The 21771-nt window shown below is 45.2% G+C and overlaps 1 protein-coding gene across 2 annotated transcripts in view; it reads right to left on the bottom strand.

The window, feature by feature from the left end:
* Window positions 1-723: 723 nt before the first annotated feature.
* Window positions 724-21771, bottom strand: part of FGFR3 (fibroblast growth factor receptor 3) — a gene marked incomplete at its 5' end in the record, with an annotated part of 54764 nt that continues 33716 nt past the window's right edge. Inside the window, 13 exons of one of the 2 annotated variants that reach the window (XM_084204905.1) lie at window positions 724-3653; window positions 3741-3846; window positions 4266-4403; window positions 5826-5896; window positions 7484-7606; window positions 8292-8482; window positions 8626-8736; window positions 9974-10095; window positions 10204-10352; window positions 11255-11442; window positions 14029-14173; window positions 18664-18854; window positions 19273-19396. In XM_084204905.1, coding sequence (XP_084061031.1) covers window positions 3489-3653; window positions 3741-3846; window positions 4266-4403; window positions 5826-5896; window positions 7484-7606; window positions 8292-8482; window positions 8626-8736; window positions 9974-10095; window positions 10204-10352; window positions 11255-11442; window positions 14029-14173; window positions 18664-18854; window positions 19273-19396 — 1824 coding nt within the window. In that variant the 3' untranslated portion in view covers window positions 724-3488. The remainder of the gene's footprint in view (window positions 3654-3740; window positions 3847-4265; window positions 4404-5825; window positions 5897-7483; window positions 7607-8291; window positions 8483-8625; window positions 8737-9973; window positions 10096-10203; window positions 10353-11254; window positions 11443-14028; window positions 14174-18663; window positions 18855-19272; window positions 19397-21771) is intronic. The other variant, XM_084204906.1, reaches the window with a different exon arrangement.

Genomic DNA, 21771 nt, shown 5'->3' with positions numbered 1-21771 from the left:
AGTGGGCAGGCTGTACACAGGTAGGCAGACTTGCATGTCAAGATCCTGGTCCCTGGGATGCAGTTTAACAGGATCACTTGTAGGAATCAGTATTCTCTGAAAGCTCTGGGAGGATTGGCCCAAGCTGCAACATCCCCTGCATCGTCTGCTAGCAGCAAAACCAGGTTTTACTGGGTTCCCTTGCTTAGCCCCCCCAAGTCAAAGCCAGGGCTGACACCTCTGTGCACACCATGGCTGGTGTGGCTATAAATGCACCCACTAACAAATACAGAAGATTGCCCTTCAATCAAAAACGGCTATAATTTATTATGAATACAAAACCTGAACTGGCCAGGACTTGCAAAGCAGCACTATAAAAAAAAATTTAAACCTTCCTGGCACTACAGGTCCCAGTGCCTGGAACACTTGGTTTTGCAAAGGACCCTCACAACTGGGAATAAACCCCAAAATGTATCAGCTTGTTTATTTTTTTTTCTTTGTTTTGGTAGAAGTCAATTTCCCATGTTAACAAAAGCAGAATAGTTTTATTTAGTGTTCATCTCACACCTTTGACAGCTGCAGCTGTCAGGCACAGAAGTACAGTATTAAAATAAACTGAACAGAGTTGCTCATTGCAAAAAATCACACTATGCAAACCTGTGGATTGTAACATCAACAGTATAAAATGTAACAAAATTGGAACTTTTAATTTTTTTTTAAGCTTTTAAAGATAATAGTCCAGGCTATAAAACTATATAAGCATTGAATAAGAAATGTTAAAGTCAACAAGTCTACAACAGATACATCTTGTAAAAACTCAATAAATTATATATATATTTATAATATCTAGTAACATTTAAAACCATGCACAGTTTTGTACATTTTCTTTTTTCAGTACAGGAAAACTCTTTGCTTCGAGTACTTGGAATGTACACAATTAGCAGACATTTGTAAGAAAATACCAAAAAATTCTTTTTTTTTTTTATTCCAACAAAACAAAAATCTATAGAAATCTACCTTCTCAAACTTCCACTGAAGTAACCTCAAACTATAAATTATTTATTTTAGGATAAGGATTCTGTGGCTCTAAGAAGAAAAAAAAAATCTTTAAATGAGATGCTGTCATCCTGTTATTCTGAAACATTGATATGCAATATGCACCAGAGAAAAATGAAAACAAAGAATTCAGGATGTAATTTGCTTTGCCTCTCCTGGTAGTACATAAAGAAGTCTTCTGGATAAAAAAAAAAAAAACCCACCCAGAAAAAATCCTCAGCCCAAACATCCCCCACTGTCAGCTTGATCCATGCTAACATTCTTTAGGTCACTCCTGTGCTTTTACACAGCTATCTGGCGTTGAGGAACAAAACAGCACAGCATCCTAAACACCAAAAATCAGGCATCACTGGCACTTTCCAATGTGTTAGATGCAAAAGAAATATGCAGCTGTAGCAGCTCTCCTGCAAACAGTGTCACTATTTTGCTCACATGGCATTTCTGAAGCCCAAAATACAACAGTACTGGCAAAGGGGAGCGAAAAAAACCTACCCTGCACCATCCAAAGTCAACATTTCACTTTGCTGCATACTTGTTATTAAATCGACCACAAAGAATACCTTCATTTGAAAATAGAAAAATAAACACCCACACCCCCTTAATGCACAGTGGTTAAACTGATGGAAGAATTCTTGGCCCTGTTTTTCTGAAATATGTAAAAATCATCTCTCTGCTGCTATTTGTTTGGTTTTAACCACTGGTGATGTATTGAAAAATAAACTTACCTTTGCTCACTGCAATCCAGGATAAACTAATATTTTTTTAATGAATACATATATATATTTATAACATTAAATGTAATTTGTTAAAGGACTGTACATCTATACATTCTTTCAATATTTCCCATAAACACAAAGGAAAAACTTGATTAATATATTTTTTCTCCATTTTTAATAAGTTAAAAAAAACACCCTTAAGTTTGGTGAAATTTAAAGTTTACAGTAACGCTATGCTATTTAAACCAATGAACAGATATGTTAATGTCTATAAATAACTTTACAAATATACATGTTAAGGTACAATTTTTAAAACAAAACTGTGAAGATACAAAACAAACAATCAAAAACATCTTTTCTTTTGCCCAGATCAGTATATCCTAGATTGCAATGCTCGTATTTTGAGACTCTCTCTCTCAGTACTGCTTTATGTTGCATTAGTATTATACATTCTTTTCTTTTAATATATTTATTTATATATATACACGATATATTTATAGATATATACACAGATTCTCTGGAATAAACCTTTTTGATATAAGTTAAAGGCTCTTGCCTACAGGTACCCGTAACTTCTTTCTCCAAGTCACTGCATGTAGATGGAGCCAAATCTCTGGCCTCGAGGGGTGCACGGAGGAGCTGCTCCCCCTTCTCACCCTTGGCAAACAAGAACAGGCAAACCCCAAAAACGAGATTTATTCCTTTTCCCCCCCACAACTGGCTGCTCTCAAAGGTCAGGGTGTGACTGGAGATGCCGTGTGGGCTACAGGAGCCAGGTGTCAGGGCACCCTCTGCTCTCAGCTGGGTGATGCTCTGCTCCCAAGGGACCCCACAGGGTCTCTGCCATCCCTGGGCTCTGCTCCTGCCTTGGCACTGACCCATCGCTCCCCAGCCCCCTGCAAGGGCCGAGGCGCTGACACTTCAGATGACTTGACCATCTCTTTTTGCCATTTTTACTTTCATTTCTCCATGACAATTTGCATTTTACTTAGCTTTGTCTTCTCTTCTTCCAGAAAGGATTCCTTCTATGTAGCTGGGTAGTACGATCACGAAGCTATAAAAACGACGACAACAAAAATATAGATATTTTTATAAATATATGAATCCCTGCAGGCAACGTGGCTTTTCAGCTCCACCAAAAAGGTTCATGTACAGATTGCATAAGCGAAGAATTTCCACATTCTTGACACTTTTTTTTCTTTTTTTTTTAAAGGAAGATTTCTTTTTCTCTTTTCTTCGTATTGCAGGCACAGAACGGTTACTGCGGCACTCGGAGCGCAAGCGCGGAGGCTGGGAGGTCAGGGAGGTCAGCACCCCCCAGGTTCAACATTCTGCATAGTAAAGAAAAAAATCCCTAACAAAATGGAAAGTAAACAAAAAAAAAACCCAAAAAAAAACCAAACAAAAAAATCATCTAGATAGATCATCTTGGCAAGAGATTAGTTCCTTCAGGCCAAACAGTGCTTCTTGACTTTTCATACAGCAATAGGGAAAAAAATATTTAAAAAAAAAATTACGAAAAAAAAAGTTACTTTTTTCTTTTTTTTTTCTTTTTTTTTGTTTTTTTACCCTGAACAGCTCGTCAACAACACAAATCTCCAGGCACCATCACACAGTTCCACTGGAAGATCCTTCAGTACGGTGTCACGCTCGGCGCCCCGCACTCGCGCCTCCACGGGCACGCTGCCCACCCGCCCGTCCGTCAGTCTGTCTGTCTGTCCGTGTGCCCGGGGGTGCTCACGTCCGGATGACGCCGTTGCAGGGCGGGTGCTTGGGCAGGCAGGGCTCATCGGGCAGCAGGTCATGTGCAAAGACCGAGTCATCCCCTGAGGAGCAGGTGCTGTGGGTGTCCTGCCCGGCCGGCGAGTACTGCTCGAAGGGCACCGAGAGGTCCAGGTACTCCTGCCAGGGCGACAGAGCCATCAGTGCTGGGTGTCCCCCGTGCCAGGGACCAAGTGACCCCCTCCCAGCCCATCACACCACACTCACATCGGTGGATGTCACAGTGAGGACCCTGTCCAGGTCTTCCACCAGCTGCTTGAAGGTGGGTCGCTGCGAGGGGACGGCGTGCCAGCACTCCCGCATGATCATGTACCTGCACATGGGGACATGGCACAGTCACGTGTGGCCAAGTGACACCCACCCACCTGCCCACCCATCTCCAAACCGCTGAAGGAACAGCTGTGGCCAATGCAGCTTCAGCCACAGCCAGCCGGGGGAAGAGGAGGGTTTTGTGGAGCAATGGTCCTTATTTACTGATCATCTGACACATGACTGTGCCCTCAGAGCAGGAGGAGGACCTGTCCTGAAGGTGACACACCAGAGCTACACCCCCAGGTGCCACCTGCCCAGTGAGGGACGTGCTGCGTGTCACTCAGCAGCCTTGGGCTGAGGAAAGTCTGCCTGGAGATGGGCACCCCGTTTCCCAGTGGGGATGTCCCAACAGCCCAGAGCCGTATTTGGCCTCAGAGGCAATGGGGAGTGGAGCAAGGTCAGCCCCCAGCACACACTCACAAATCATGGGTGCAGTTTGCAGGTTTGTCCATCCGATGGCCTTCCTTCAAGAGCTTGAAGAGTTCCTCAACGGGAATTCCTGGGTATGGAGACCCTCCCAAAGTGAAGATCTCCCATAGTAGCACTCCAAAAGACCAGCTGGAAACCAAAGAAAGATCTTTAAAATTCAATGAGGTTTTTTTTCCAAGCCCCCCCATGTCCCATCCCCCTTGCTTGGCTTTATTTCTGTGCAGCCATGCATAGCTAACAAAGTCATCAATAGCATGACTAATTGCCTAGGCCATTTTTACTAGTTACTTGGAGATCTCTGCTGATCCAACTCAATAGCAAAGAAATCCCAGGCACCAAGTCTGAAATTGAAATGAGCATTTAATCAGATAGGTGACAGCCCATCTATCACCGCCAGCTCTTTGTTAGGTCTTCCACCAGCTCCACTGAATGGAACAAATCAAATTATTCATGCACGGCTTCACTGAATTGCAGGCTTGGAACCACAGGCCACTAATTGTGCAAGCTGATACCAAAACTTGCTTGTTACAACACCCATTTCACTGGGCAAGCCAGGGGGAAAATACCCCAACAAAAATCAGCAGAGCACTAATGTTACACACTTCAGTCCTGCAGCTGTGCTCTGGTTAAAAGTCCTTTCTTCAAAAATATCTTTTGCCTTCTTCATTTTCTTTCTAAAAACAGGGATTATCTGTCTCTGTTTTGCTTTCACGCACACTCACTCTCCCATTCTCTAGCTTTGATTTATCTGTCATGCCCTCTGCAGCATTACCTAAGCAAGGAAAGTATGATTTAAGATTAATAAAAGCCAAAATATCTGAAAAATACAGAAATAGAAAGGATTTGTTTGTCCAATTGTGAGAAGTGAGCTCTGGGGAGAAGGCAGGCTAGCTACAAAAATGCCATTATTGATCAAATATTACAATAAAAAGCTAGTGTGTATGTGGAGCTGCTTCAGCCCTTGCAAAATTCAGATGTGTTACTGATTTACATGTAAGGAGAGCTCTGCTGTTTGGTTACCGTGCAGAGGCATTAAAACAGATGAGACAGGATTAGAAAAAATTAAGAAAATAAATGAAATGGCAAAATTAATCTGAGACCATATTTGTTGAATATTCTTTGATCAATTCTAACAAGAGACAGAATATTTCAAGCTCATTCTACATCCTTGACTGAAGTGTAACAGTCTGGGGCAAAGTGTGGAGGACGCCCAGGGTAATTTTTTTTTCTCATGAGTTTTTTTTGGCACAATATTTTTCAACTGCTGGATGAATCACCTCATCTATAAAGTGGACGAAATACCTGCCTGCTTTCCAGTAATTTTTCAGCAGCTCCCTAGAGACCCTCAGATGAAAGCAACCAGATAACAGCAAAATAAAACCATGTGCGTGAAGATGCAGCTTGGAATCAATTCCTGTACTTTTGCATGCCCAGGCACTCCAGCAGGGAACAAGCCCTGGTCATGCTTAGCAGTACTTTTGTCTGTGAGATAGTATAGGTGTTGATTTCCCTGCTGTATTATTTTTTTTAAAAAAGTGTAGGTTTGCTTACACATCGCTCTGGTGAGTGTAGACCCGGTCAAACAAGGCTTCTGGAGCCATCCATTTCACAGGCAGCCGACCCTGTAATTAGGAAGACAATGGGAACATCCCATCAGCATATTCCCCCAGCCACAACGGCACCATCTGAATCTTCTTTTCTAATCCAGTTTGAAACATTTTCATTAACAGCCACATCTGCCTTCCCGGTCACTGGGCAAAGCAGCAGTGGCCATATAAACAGATTAGAGCATTTGATCCCTGGATCTTCACTGACAATCTCTGCAGTAAATGCTCCCTGTAGAGGACTGTATTTCACTGCCAAGCCAGGTTTAACATATCAGTGCATCTAAATCTTTGCATGGGAACAGCATCCAAGGCTCAGAGATGCAGTGAACTCTGTGGCAGAGCATGGGACAATACTTTCCATCTCTTTGTCTGGAGAGTACAGTTGACTCCAAGTCCAAACCCAGTTTAGGCTCAACTTGAAGGGAAACTTCCAAAGAGTGAAGGCAAGGGCCAGGTCCTCTAAGAAACAAATCCTGATCCTGCTGGAGGCTAAAGGAGGAGGTCTGATCCCATCCTACATCAGGGCCATAAACACAGACTGTCATGTGAAAAATACAAGATGAGAAAGGCTAGATTAATCATAATTCTCTGGGGCTTTGTTTGGTCCCTGGAGGGAGACAGAAAGCACTGTTTTGTGTTTGAACCATGATTTGGATATGGGGGAACTTTGTCCTCACCCACTGTCTCACTGTGGGAGACAACTAGAGATGAGACACAGGCAGGATATGCAAATGGAATTCTGCTCTCAGTTGTCCCACACAGCTCAAACAGGGAAAAATCCATCTGATCTGTGATTAAAATTCCCAAGAATTGTTATTAATTTATGATTAAGAAATCCTGGCAATTAAGGAAGATTTCTTATCTGCTATTGAAGTGGATCTGGATGGACATGGTGGACTTCAAAGGACTGCTTGGACATTTAAACCCCTTGCAATCCCAAGACTCAGGTTCTGCACTGCCCTCAATCTTCCATCTCCTCACTCTGTCCTAGTTAGGGTTTTCTCTCAGGGCTCAACATCTGCTTCAGGCTCTGGACCAAGACACAGGGCTTCTTCTCTCAGCCCTTCATTTGTAAATTCATCTCTACAGAAAATATAAACAGCTCCAGGCCTCAGCCCTTGTCTGGGACCATCTTTTCACTCTCGGCAGTGGAGTCAAGAAGCTCAGATGTAAAAAAGAGAGAAATACATGAAAGACAGGTAGATCCAGGTATACAAGAAGTGACATTCCTCTGTCAAGGGCTCTGATGAGACATAAGTTAGCTCCTTGGGACCTTTATGAACAGTAGTGGAGCAGACTGGAAAGGGCTCCATTCCTGTTTGGGAGAAACCTGAGTTTCTCTTAGTCTAAAGCATCCTGGCCAGAGCTGAGACCTCACAACCAGCTGCTAACAGGACCAGGATCTGTCAGGAAAAAAACAGATGGTGGATAGACTCCTAGGACCAGCCTATCTACAGTCCCTCACCTGATAAAGTCCCTGTAGATTTCTTCCTCCTAAGCCCCTCTAGAAAGGGAAATGTGGGACAAGGGCCTCTTGCTGCAGGGATGACCGAGCACCCTGCTAGAAGAAGAACTGCGTGTTCTTGGCAGCTCTGTACTTACATTGGTGGTTTTCTTGTAATAGTCAATGTTGTGAACGTCTCTAGCAAGGCCAAAATCAGCAATTTTCATCACATTATCTTCAGTGACTAACACGTTCCTGGCTGCCAAGTCGCGATGAATGCACTGTGAAAGGTGAGCAAGCCAATAAATAAGGGCTCGTTAGCTGGAACCAACAGCACCGTGCGCTTTATGAGCTGAGCTGCTGTTTCATTGACTCCCAGGCTCATAAAGCTGTGGGCACTGCTCAGCTCCTGGCTCTGTGTGTCACCACCCCACCGTGCCTGCTCAGTGGGAACCACCTCTTAGCAACCCTGAACTGGTGACCTCGGAGCCGGCACAGCCACGCACGCGCCTTTCCTCTGCGGATGGGATGTAGGGATGAGAAAGCCAACTCCTCTCCCCTGGGACGTGCAGCTGCTTTTCTGTGCTGCTTCCCCCAGGAAGGGGAGTGCAGGATGATGTTTAAGGATCTTCGAATTAAGGTATCCTAAATAAATCCAAAATGCATAGACTCACAGGATGGTCTGGGTCGCTGGTGCTTTTATAGGCATTTTGTGGGTGCTAATGGTCCTGCAGGTGACAGCTGTACAGCTGCATGGTTCAAGAATGCAGCCTGCATAGGGGGACTTGGCATATGGATGAAGCCTCCAGCTTCAAAACCCCAAGATATTTCATCCAGAAAAATTTGGCCTCTAAAGGGATTAGCCTGCAATGTTTTGCCTGGGGTTGTCCCACACACAGAGCATTCCCTGCCTTTGAACACGTGGCTTTGACCAAGGCTTCTACCGAATGAGGTTTCTCAACTCACTTTCTGAGATGCCAAGTACTCCATGCCCCGTGCCACCTGGTAGGCACAGGAAACCAGGTCCTTAAACGTCAGCTGCTCCTCGGGCAGCTTGCAGGTGTCAAAGGAATAGTCCATGCCAGGTGGGCGCCGTGCCCTGAGGTATTCCCGCAAGTTCCCCTTTGACGCGTATTCCACCAACACGTAGAGTGGTCCTGCAAGGAGCAGCACATCAGCATCCAGGCTGACCACCCAAATCTCATCTGGGCCATTCTGGGCAGCCAGTAATTACAAAGAAGGGGTGGCCAAATCTGAGCCTCCCACGACCCTGTTAGTCCTGGGCTGCTCTGCTACGTACCATCCTGCGTGCAGGCACCGAGGAGGTTAATAATGTTTTTGTGCTTCCCAATCATTTTCATCATTTCCATCTCAGAAACCAGGTCAGAAAGGTCTTTGTCTGTGGCATCATCTGGAGAAAGTAGAGGAGGAATGCAAAAAAAAAGTCAGGAAGAGAGTAAGTGTTTAGGGGTATAGTTACAACTGCTGTGCAGCCATGCGGGGCTTTGATGGGGAAACACTACTCAGAATATGGCAGTATTTGGCTTTATTCTACTTTGGGAAGAAGGATCAAAATAAAAACAAAATCTACTACCATGGCAACAAAAAAGACAAAAGAACAAATAAGTGGAGGTAAATGTTCATATGGAAATCAATAATGCCTTTTGTCTTTTGTTTCATCCTCACAAGTATTAAAAAAAAGATTCACATTTTGGTAGCTGGTACCTACTTTTCTGATAGTTTCTGTCTCTCATCTCTAGGGGACAGCAGTTAATGATGGTGGAGGGTCAGGGAGGGGAGGGAATGTGTTTTTTGGATGAAAAGTTGCAATTTCTTCACAGAAATAGAAAAACCTATCTACAAAAGTACAAAAAATAGCAAAAACTCCCCAAAGGAATGTTTTGATTTGGAAAGATGGAAATGCCCCTACTTCCAAAACCAGCTTCAGAAAAGACTGAAGGAATTGTAAATTAACCAAACCTGTTTCAGATAAGAAATGAAGGAAATGTAAATGAACCAAACCCATTTCTGATAAGAAATACTATGTTTTTTCCCAGTGTCCCCCCAGGGACAAGCCCAAGCTGCTCACTGCCTTGCTTGCTCCAGGTGAACTCCTCAGCTGTCTGTGGTTACTATGTCTGGGGGCAGGATGGGAAATGGAGACTTATCCAGAGGCACCCACTGGATCCCCCACTTCTATCTCCCTTTAACTTCTCAGGTGTCTGGGACCAAGTTTCTTCAATGAAAAAAGTTCCTCAAGGAGTTTTACAGCTGAAATTCTGCAAACTCCCTCTGAGGTTTCTGCACAAGCTTTTGGTAGAACAGGCAGCGCTGGTTAGGGGAGGAGTAAGGAGTGGGCTGATTCATGGAGCTGGCTAGAAGTGAGGGGGATTCCCCTTCTTGTCAGGGATGCTATTACCCCTGGGCAGAGAACTGGGCTAATTCCCAGCCCCTCTTCCTGATGGGATTTGCACTTTTGCCTGCTCTCCAGGGACAGCCCTCACCCCCAGGCTATGTGGGTAAAGGGGAGGAGAGGCTGCTCCCGCTTTCTTCTGCTGTATCTATTTTGTATAAAAGACTTAAAAGAGGAGCAAAGAGAGGAAATCCCAGCACAATATACTGTTCTGTCCTCTGTGGACTCCCCATACCTTTCAGCATCTTGACAGCAACTGTGATGGCCTTGTTTGGCTTGTCCTTATCAATCCCAATGGCTTCTGCCATCACCACTTGGCCAAAACACCCCTCGCCAAGCGGCTTCCCCAGGGTCAGGCTGGAGGGAGGAACAGACAGACAGACAGACAGACAGCTATGTTAGTGAATCCTGCTGTGGGGACGCTCCCAGCAGGCACAGAGATCCCGCCCCGTGGCTCTGACTGACCGAGACCGTGTCAATTCCCACTTGGGATCTGGAGGTAGTTCCAGCTCGGAGACGTTGGCCAGCATGGGCCCGTCGCTGGAGGAGAGGCGCGTGATCCGGACCAGGGGCGTGTTGGAATTCATGGAAGAGTTGGACTCCAGCGACACCTGCTTGGGTAGAGCAAATGAAGTGTTATTGCCACCTGTATCTGCAGGGCAGGCCGTGCCTGAGATGGGTCACTGAGGAGGGCTGAGCTCTCTGGGCCCATGGACAGATTTATGGGAATTTCTAACTGGGAAATGCCCCCACCCCTGCAGAAATCCACTCCTTTAGGCACTTGTGGTCAAGTGTTTAACAGATGGAAAGGAGGGACAGGTCAGCCAGTGCCCTCCAGCATCAGGAGGTATAACCCATCCAGTTGTTCTGGTGCATCTGCACAGCCCAGACAGGCTATGAAGTGCCTTCTCCCATGCTGGCACTGTCAATGCCCACCGTGAGCTTGCAGCCAAAGCCTGAAATCTGTACCCCTCACTGTGGGGTTTCACATGGTGTCTTTTGGTCCTGCCCCTCTGCAATTTCAGGCAGCAGAACATCTCTAACTCCACAGAGGACCTTTGCCACTGTCACAGGAACAGCTTTGGGCTCACCAGTGACATCTGTGAAAACAGGAATGAGCACAAACAGTGCCCTTTCTCCCCAAATCCCCAGTCCTCCAGGGAGCCTGGACTGGGCTTCCCCTGCCAGATGTGCTTTCTGTGGCACGCACAGCTGCACTGCCAAAACCTCTTGGGCAAGGCCAACAGCAGTGGGGGCTGCTCACAAACCAGAGTCAGCTGCCACCTCTGCCAAAGCTCCACGGGCATAGAAATAAATAAAATATTATTTATTTTACACTTCTAGGCTGCAGCCAAATTATATCCCTCTTGGGCAGTGTTTTTCTGGTGAAGCTTCTCACCTAAAGAGAGAATTTCAAAGAGATGGAGGAGAAAAAAACAAAACAAAAAAAAAAGAAAAAAAAAAAAAGAGGGATACCATAGAGGGGAATAGGAATCTTGTATCTACTTTCTGTTACCTGTCTCTTGAGTGGGAATTTGGAGACTTTCTGAACAGTGGGGGTGTTCATGGCTTTTTTGTTTGGCATTTTCATCCTCCAGACAATCACCGAGACCAGCACCAGGAGAAGGAGGAAAAAGCCAGTGCCATAACTGAGAATGCCAGTGTACACTGAGCCCGAATCATCCATCTCCATGAGCTCCTCGGCTGCAGGGTGACAAGAGACGGCAGTCAGGACAGGCTGGGCAGCTGCCCACACACAGCTACACACATACAGCACAGAGAATCTGGGCAGGGCTTGTTCAGCTACATCAATGTCAGTGACTTCAGTGAGGGGACTCTCCCAGGCCAGTGGTTTTCCACCTGCAGCTGTAGCTAAAACTTTGGTTTGCCCTTTTTGAGGTAATTTTACTCGGTGTTTTTAAGAGCCCCCAGCCCACAGATTGAAAACCACTGCTCTAGGCTGAAGGCATCTTCACACGTCTGTGCTGTCCCTCTGACCAAGATCTTGCTCTCTCCACAAATCCACACGAGGTGGCTGGGATGCCTTGGATGTGCAGGACTGGGGTTTGCTGCACTTTGCTGATTCAGATTCTCCAACAAACATTTCCACCAGACCAGTGCCTGCCCTGAGGGACCAAGGGGCTTGAACAGCACCCAGCAATGGGGATGAAAGTCTCACAGGGAGAAAGTCTCACACAGGGAGAAAGTCTCAAGAGGAAAATCTGTTTAATTATTTAACAAAAACTTATTTCTGCTGGGAAGAGGCTGGAAGGTTTGTCCCAGAGAGGTGGAATAGCCAGGAGGGTGATGGCATGAGCCCACCAGCAGTGGCTACCTGCTTGCAAGACTTCTCAGAGACCAGCAAAGGTCAGCTGTGCTTTCCCCCTTGTTCCTTTCAGGACAGGCATGTCGACTAGAGGAAGGAGCCGTGGTGGGACTGGTTTTCTGTCCCCCAAAGGTGTGCTGGCATCAGAGGGACAGTCAGCAGTGGGAAGCTTTATGATGAAGTCATGCTGGTGTGGTTAGCTCAGCAATGGGTCGTGTCCATTGCTGAGCAGTCCCTTCAGCAAGCAGCAGGAGCCTTTCCCTGGCAGCAGCAGGCTCTGTTTCAAGTATTTGGTGGCAGAGCCCAGGAGGACATGGAGAAAGGGCTGTTGGTGACATTGGGGGCTGCTCCAGCCCGTGGCCATCTCCTCCCACAGGACAGGAGTACCAGATCTCCTGGGATCAGGCACTGTGGTTGGTGCTGCAGCTGCCTTGCCCTCTGCTCCCTGTCCCTCCTCCTGTAGCATGGACAGGGCATTGCAAGCTGAAGCTCCCCAGGTGGGCTGTATCCTGCACCCCTTTCTGTGGGGACCTGCTGCTGCACAGATAGCTGTCCTTCACTGCATCTGACTTCAAAATAAAGTTCTACTTTCTGATTTTTGGTCAGTTTTCTCCTGCTTATTTTTTGCTTAAATAAGAGGTGTGAATTCATTAACTGTAAAACAGAGTGAGAGTCAGATGAGACAACATGATAATCTGAAAATAACAGAGACATTAGTCTTCTAACCTAAGGAAATGTTTTCTCATCAGTGGATGTCAGAAACAGAAACAGGATCAGATCAGCTATTACAGAGCTGGCAAATGAAAAGGAAAGATCAGCAGATCCCACTGGCAGCAGGGCTGGGCATGGAGGAGACCTTCTCAAGCCTCAGTAAAAGTGATTACACCCAAATCACCCGCACAGATAAAGTCAAGATTAGAAATGCCAAAGTTTCCGGTTCCTAAACACATCCTGAGATGGATGTGTTGTGAGATGGACCCAAATGTGGTCTATGACTGGGTGAATAAATCAAAGTGGGCTCTTTAGGATTTTGGGTGCCTTTTCAGTAGGGGGTATTGAACATAGTCAAGGTTTGCTTCTGTACTGTCTGCAAGGCACAGGACATATGAGATTCAATATGAATATTGCTGGTACTTCCCTGGACCATGCTCAAGCCTGCCCTGCAGCCAGAGGCAGATTCAGCAGGTGAAGGGGCAGCACAGCCTCATTCCCCCTTTTGCAGATCAGCTCTCTCTGTTGCACATTCTGTGCTGGCTTCATTGTCAGTAAGAGCTTTGCACATGAAAGGACCACAAAATTGAGGTCACTCCGGCCTCGGGTTTCAAGCCCACTGCAGCTTTCATCGATCCCAGCTGGAGCAGGCAGCATGCAATGCCCCTGGGAGCCAGGACTCCTGTGCTCTGCCTACAGATGACTCTCCTTGACCTTCTGTTTGAGATCGCTATCTTGGCCTGCTCATCTGTGAAGTGGAAATAATGCCACAGGCAGGGAAGGGTGTGCTCACACCAGACACTTATGCATCTAATTTTAGGTTAAGATATGAGGTCAGACAGAAAGGATCCTTCATAAGAAGATCCACAGTTCATGTCCAATTTAGGTGCCCAGGATCATCTGATGGGGAGGTTTTCTTCTCCCACTGTCAGTGTAAGAAGACAAAGCTCCTTATTTTGGCACTTAGCAGCCCCAACAAAGAGGCTGTGAATACCTCCCTGTTGTTAGACAGAAAAAGAGATTCTGTGTATTTCACTGTATCATTACTGCAATCATTTAAATTTTGAGATCCAGTGCAAAAAGAGTCAGCTGCAAGTATGCAACAGGGGTCTGCAGCAAATCCCAGAGAAGGGGCCTCCCTGCAAAACACCCCTGCTCCAAGCAAGGGGCAGCCTCCGGGAACTTGGCATTTCCAAAGCAAAACATCGAGGCATCCTGGAGAGGGAAGGAGAGGCCAGCACAGAAGGAAATACCTGGTAGCACCGTCAGCCAAGCAGAGTGATGTGAGAACCCAATAGAATTCCCTGCGAGACAAGTATATTCCCCAGCATCCTCAAAAGTAACATTTCGCAAGTACAGAATCTCTAGCTCCTTATCCGTTGTGTTAACACCTGCCGTCTACGGGGAAAAAAAACACACACATATAGAAAGAGGGAAAACAGAGAATAAGCCACATTCCCAGCAAGTGTGAGGACACCACAGGCAAATTTCAAAAGCAGATTAAGGTGGTTCTTTTTTTATTTTATTTTCCAATGGCCCATCTTCCGCATTTATTTATTCATTCCCCTCTGCAACCTGTAGTCAGAAGCAAAAAAAAAAAAAAAAAAAAATTCCCTTCACCAGGTTCTTACTCTGTCCCACTACAGAAGCATGCAAGCAAAAGCATCCAAATGAAAAATTGCCCCCACAATATGACTGACTTTGGGTTAGTGAGGTGAGTACAGGGGTGGGGAAAGAGAGATGGGAAATGAGGACAGACAGACAGAAAGGGGAAATGAGGGGAGATGTAGTGGGGAAAGACTCAAGTGCTGATCAGAGGAATATACAAACATTATGGTTCACGAGTTCATTGAAAATATACAATTCTAGAATTTTTTAGGATTTCTTCAGTGGGCATCTCAAAGCCATATATGGATTACACAGACCTCAACACTGCAGGCTAATAACCAGAGGGTGCCTGTAAGGAACGTTCCTGCAGTGGCACTGAATAACACAGCAGTCAAACCCTCTAGGCTGGAGTCAAACCCCAGAGCCCATGAGATTGGTTCTCCTCTCTAGTTAACACGTTTGCTTCCATGAGCCAATGTTGGTATTTATTTCTCCATTACTTCTCCAAGGGACAAAACTGATTAACTCAGTTTTGTAGGTGAAAAAATCCAAACAGTTTGGTTTTCCAGAGCTTGGAACATCACAGGTCATTAACATGCAGTTCTGTTATCAGCACTCAATTGTAAAGAAAGGAAAGGAAAGGAATAAAAGTATGAAAAGTTGATAGGAAAATTTGACAGTCATTTTATTGTGGGAATTTTTCCATGGCAATTGCTGTATAGGCGTTACAGTCTTGTAAAAAAAAAAAATTAGCAAGAAAATAAGATAAAGCCATTCAGCGTCAGTTGACAGGGTATAATACAAAATGAATAGTAATTTTAATCACTAGATTCTTAAAAATGTTATAGCTCATTCTTGCAGTTGCCAGGGCCTTGGGACAGAGTCTGTGGTTTACCTGGTTTTGGTTTGCGAATGTGGAGCCAAAATGGCTTTTCGGCTATGCCTACGAAATTGTTGGCTCTACACAGATATTCTCCTTCATCTTGTTCTGTCACATTGAACAGATTTAGGTTAGCATCGGCTTCAGCGTTTTTACTGATCCAAGACTGCAGGAATAGACAGAAACCTGAACTTCAGTAAACCAAACAATAGCTCCACGGCACCTACATCAGCTAGGATTGACTGTGCACGGCTCTGGTGACATCCCCAGCTCACCCTGTGCTGAGACACCTCACCCAGCACCTGGGTGGTGAAAAGAAGCTGCCTTTGGCCCCCAAACCACGTGCAGGTGAGCTCCCTTCCCTTCACATATGAGATTTTTTTCAAACAGACCAGTTTGCCCCTTCTCCATCTGACAGCACTCAAAGGCTCCATGGTTTCTGAATAACTCCGCAGACAGGAGCGCCAGAGAAAGGGCTTAAGCAGAGATTTGTGTTTGCAACCCGGCTCAGCAAATACTGTTTCAATTATCAGATTCCAAAATAGAATTTGGAAACAAAATATAAGCAGTGGCGGTCTGAAACTCGCTGCTGACTTTGCCTTTCAGAAATTAGCTGTAATTTTTTCCACTGCTTATAGGAGCCTCTTCTTTACTAAATAAAGTGGTGTATATAAATCAAACAAACTTCAGACTTTTAAGCAATGGGTTTATTTCTCTTCTTCTATGCTGCCACAACAGCACACCAGCTTTTTCCCTAAACACTAAACAGTTGTTTTTATTTTGGCTGAAAATGCATAACTGTTTTAAGTGGCCTCAGAAGAAGCTTCAGTTCTGGAAATGAAAATAAAGCAAATGTCTTCTCTGTTTTGGTCTTACACTCTCCAGCCCAGGCTTGATGCCTTTCATTTCCAAGCCTGATCCTGCCAATATGACTTGCAGCTCATTAAAATCATTGGGGCAGCCAGCTCTGATAGGTTATTAGGAACTGAACCCAGAGGAGGCACCAGAGAGGAGCCCCAGTGTCCGTGTCTGATGACAAACATCACCAGTTTTGACCTGAGCTCATCTCCAAGGCTTACGTGCAAGTCTGTCTGCCCTGACTAGTGGGGAAACGTGCCCGCCTGCTGTTGCTGCCTTGTTTATAATTAAACCAGGCATGTTTCAATGCAGAATGTACTATTTAGCTTTTGACAAAGCTTGGGCACAGTGTTGCCAGCCCCCCTCTGTAACTGGAATGCATTTAGTGCTCTTCTGCAAAGAAAAAGGGGTTTTCTTTGATCACAAATTAGCTCAGGCTTTCAGGAACTGATGCAGGTGATGGCTTGGTTTTGTCAGGCTGTTTAAAAAATGGTTTGAAAGTACAGCATTCAACTTATCCATCTGGACTTGGGTGGGGTTTGACACCCCCTCACCCTCCCACTTTGATGTGGGGGGGGTGGATTTTACATGCTGGGCACCCCTCTGTCTCCCTTGCTGCGATGGAGACTGGGATATTCCCCACACTTAAACTGCCCCGTAGCAGCTCCCACACTCCAAAAAATCTCCTGAAAGCAGGAGGGAAGGGCAGGCTGATAAAAAAGCCTTATCTCCCTGCAGGCTGCAGAGCACAGGGCAGGACAGAGCAGTTCTGTGGGCTGTTAGCAGCCCCCTGCTCCTGCCAGGACGCTGGGGCAAGGCAGCAGCGCTGCATGGCATGAGGGAAACAACTCCATAACGCCGATGGACGGGCCCTGAGACGACAGCAAGATCATTTTATCAGATCTTTATGTATAAAAAACAAGCACACCACATTTAAAAAGGAAAAGAAAAAAAAAAATCCCTGCAAAGCTGGACCTGACACAGCTCTGTGGAGGCCCAGGACTGGCGCACAAAAGATGCATCCCAAAATGGAAATGCTCCGTGCCCCAGTGCTGATGCCGGCATTAACACAATTCAAAGCATTCCTGATTAACCAGAAGTAGTAAATAGACGTGTGCTGGTGCTATTCAGCAAAAAAACATAAAACCAAACAAAACTTGTGCTTTCAAACGCCTGCCTGTGCTCCCCTTCGAGGAATGTGGAGCCTTTGCTGTCCACAGAAGAGAAGGTATTTGGCAATTCTAATTACCTACCCACCCCGGTGCCGCTCCAACTTAATCTTAAAACACTATTTATAAGGACTATTTATATGTTCTTTGCCACGGCAAAATGGGGGCTTGTGCTTGTGACACAAGGCACTGTTCACAGCTGCTTTGCAAACTTCCAAAAGGTAGCACTTTATCCCACGGGGACCACACACGGAGCTCAGAGACTATATGAGATGGCATGTGACACAACCAGCTATTCAGAGCTTGGTGCTGGGCTGTGAAACCAGGGGGAAATTCAAATATGCATAATTCAAACACATTGGGAGAGGTGGTGAGGAATAAAAAGTTTTCTAAACTCGCGAGAAGCACATGTTGCCAGTCCTGAAGAACTGTCTCCAACCATTTCTTCCAACCAATCTGTTATTTCAATCTGTAATTATTTCCAGGGTCTCTGGCTTTTATTATAATGTATCTGGCTGCGTTACAGTTTTGTAGATACTGTCTGATAAGTGGTGGTTGTTTTTTTTTAAACTTCATACAAAGAGAAGGAGGGCGTGTGCAGCAGGATGTGCACAGGGAATGTCCACACACAGGACAGCCTCAGCTTGAAGCTGCAGAGACAAAATCTGCTCAGCACTAACTGCAGAGCCAGAAAAACTCCATTTGGCCCTATATATTTTAATAAACACCGCCACATGATGCCTTTAACTATTTTTTAAAGTATTTTAGAAGTCCAATGTGCTCCTCACTCCCTATTCCCTACTTTTATATTTACATTTCTTGAGGGGAACCAAATCCCCTGGCTTTTTTATGGCTGTATTCTGCCTTTCAAGAAAGATTTTTAGCAAAGTACGGTCTTACTATGTACTTTTTGCTCAATTAAAAAAAAAAAAGGGCTTTTCTGAGCATTGATAACAGTAATGTTCACAAATTTAGTGGATGGAACAAGATCATGTTGGCTCTCAGGTGCTGGTAGTTCAGCATTATTTGGTATGTGCACACTGCAATGTGCTTACTTGTAAGAGTGTGTTTTGGTTGGGAGACTTTTATTTTAATAAACCCTGAAAATACCTCCATTGAAGCTGCAAAAAAAAAAAGGGTATTTTTACAATTTTAGGTCAAATGCAATCTGACAGCTCTTTCATTATGCTGCATTTCTCACAATTGCCTCACCTCTTACAACTTTGCTTATCTGTGCCACCACAGTAGTAATGTTATCTCTGGCACACAGAAGAGTTTGGAATATGGATTTCAGGACATTTTTGCTGTATCCCCTCCAGGGCAGGCTTACAGAAGATCTGCCCTGAGGGTGAGAAGGAGGAGCCTGTACCAACCTTCAGCACTGTGACGTACGGGGTTCCATCAGGTCCATATTTGCTGCCATTGACTTCCACGTGTTTCAGCCACTGGATGTGAGGCTGGGCATCGCTGTAGACCTTGCAGTGAAACTCCACATTGCTCCCCACCACCACAGTCTGGTTGGCAGGGAGCCCTGCTTGCAGGATTGGTCGGTGGGGTGACCTTTCTGAAAAACAGAGAGGAGGGGAAATCCTAATTTACTCGTCTTATTTTTCCCCCAGCAAGTATTCTCCTCTGAAACATTCATCTTCTGGCTTTTCAGGGGAAAGGGTACAAATTAGTTTTGTCCCCCATGGGTGTCCTGATCATTGCTCTACCTAGGGCTTCTCAAGCCAGACAGGGAAGGGAAGGGGCATTTCAACTCTGCCATTCCTTCTCTGGGCCCTCTGCAGACCCACTAAGCAATTTACTGATCACAGATGTGACCCCGAATTGTTGGCCAAGAAGAAGCTTGTTGTTGGTTTTAGAAGACACATGATCCAACACTTTGGGAAAGAAACTGAGCTCCTGCTTCCCATATCCTATCAGGCAGCTATTCCACATGGCCACAGGTCAGCTGTTGAGGGACAGCAGCGGGATCTCACCTAGCACATCCAGCTGGTAGGTGTGCCTGATGTTGCCGTATTTGTTCTCCACGACGCAGGTGTAATTCCCTCGGTCTGAGGGCACCACGCTCTCCATCACCAGGCTCCACTGCTGGTGTCGCAGCTAGGAGAAGAAATCAAAACATTAACACCTTCCAAACCAACGAACCATCGCTGAGCTTCACACACCTGGACCCCAGGGGATGCCTGAACATCACAAGGACCTGTTTACAAGGAAAAGGAAAAAGCTTTTCACAGAAAGCGTCATAAAGTTCAGGAATGGTCTGCCCGGGGAGGTGGTGGAGTCGCCATCCCTGGATGTGATTAAAAAAAGACTGGATGTGGCACTTGATGCCATGGTTTAGTTGAGGTGTTTGGGCGTGGGTTGGACTTGATGATCTTTAAGATCTCTTTCAACCCAGTGATTCTGTGAATTCTGTGAAGTCTTAATGAGAAAAGGCATTAAGACCAATGCAAAAATGATGCAACACAATGTAACACATCGAGATTTCAATGAGGACTTCTATGTTTCCACAGCAATCACAAACGAAGCTAGCTGACAACTGAACGTGGCATCTCCCACTAGAATAATGACTTCAGCAGGCATCACATAGGATCTATATTTTATGTATTCTATATATTTTAATATTCTGATCTATATTTTTAAATGTGTGCACTATGGAGGTAACAGGTTATGGCATTTGTCTGAACAGAAATGGGTTTCTCCAACTGAGTTAGTCCCCTAAATTCCCTCTAAAAACCAGGAGCAAACATGTCCAGCCTCAAATCTGGTCCCTAGGATCCTTGGCCAGCCCTTCTGTTTTGGCACTGAGTTTTATATTAGTTGGTTTTCTATATGTGGCTCATGTCCAGAGCTGATGGTGGTTCAGTAGCAGAAGGGAAAGCACAACCCCTGCCTGCAGCCTGACCTGCTGCCCTGTGATCTCAGCTAGAACGTTTGTTTCTAATGATTCTAAAGGAAATAATGGATATGGAAACCAAATCTTGAATTAATACAGAAAGCAACCAACAGTAACAAAGATGACTTCAGGGTGCATACCATATGAAAGGTCTCCAAATCTCTGGATATTAATTTGATGCCTTCTGCCACCCAAAGCAGAACATTTCACTTTATTAAACATTTTGAAGGTGACCCCTTCAAGGACACAGAAATAGGAGATTTACAATAATGCTGCACTATAGAATGTCAGGGGCTGATGGAAAAAAACAAGGGTGTAATTGCTCCTGGAGATTTCTTGCTGCAGCAGGTGAACTCAAATATGAAGTCATTTAACCTCTTTTGCTACACATAAATTGCATCCACATGCTTTCCCCTAAGAGGGCCAAGTTGCAATCAAAGCCAGAACTTTGCAAAGAGCAGGTTTAAAACCATAGGACTGGACTGCTTAGGTGCAAGATAAGCAAGCAAATGTCATTTTAACAATTTGAAGACATCTACAGCCCTGAAAACAGCACTGCTGAGCACCCCATTTTTCAGAGAACACTGAATACGGCGTTTCTTTTCATTTTAGAGTGTGGGTAACAGGAGGTTGTGACCAAACATTTTGTACAGACATCTCAGCTGTGGCAGATGTCTGGTCAGCTCTGACTGCACCTCTGCCCAACCAGGATGGCACAAATGGAGGGGCTCAATGAAGGAGCAGAACCAACATCTCCTTTTACCCCTTGCTGCATCTCTGTAACAGTGTGGCAATTACAGAGTGAGAGAAGCTCTGGGAACAGAGAGCCTGGACCCTGAGCCCACAGCTGAACACACCAGACTGTCAGGGAAGTTTCAATGCAAATTTGTGGCTGCTCAGTGGCTCATTTCCATACTGGCTTGTCTCACAGTTGTGTCTAAAGGCTTCTTTAAATCCACTTTTCAGCATTGCAAAATGTTTGCATCTGGAACCCCCAGGAGCTACTCCAAGGAAATGGGCTCCAGACACATGGATGACTCCCTAGTCTGACCTATATTCTAAAACCAGGTCCAAATTAGGTGTTTTGCAAAGGATGCACTTTCAAAGACACTTTTATGACACTTTCAAAAACTTTTCTTCCTCAGTTTTGTGATGGGAACTCTGAATACAGAAGAACCTGGGGGAACAGACTTATGAGGCAGAACTAGTCTGGAAACTTAGGAAGACATTTTTAGTTTTGAAAACTTTTGGCAAAAGATAGTAATTCTCATGTTAGGATAGTCACTGCACTCGATAAAACACTAGAAACATGAAGTGACTTAGTGCAGGCATTAATCAAGTGGGTGAGATACTGGAAATCCCTCTGGTTTATTTGGTGTTGTCATTCTTGGCTCCTTGTGAAACAAACATTTACAGACACACTTGGAACCTCGTGTTTGCCAGACTGGTATGCAAGCCAGTGCAATGGTCTGGGGAAGGGATAATCCTCCATCTCCCCTCCCCCTCAATCTTCCCTTCCAGGGTCATTTAACACACACAGGCTTACAATATTAGAGATTCCAACACGGATTTAACCATT

Source organism: Fringilla coelebs (genome assembly GCF_963513975.1).
Source record: "Fringilla coelebs genome assembly, chromosome: 4".
NCBI lineage: Eukaryota > Metazoa > Chordata > Aves > Passeriformes > Fringillidae > Fringilla > Fringilla coelebs.
This window is presented reverse-complemented; position numbering and strand designations above follow the sequence as displayed.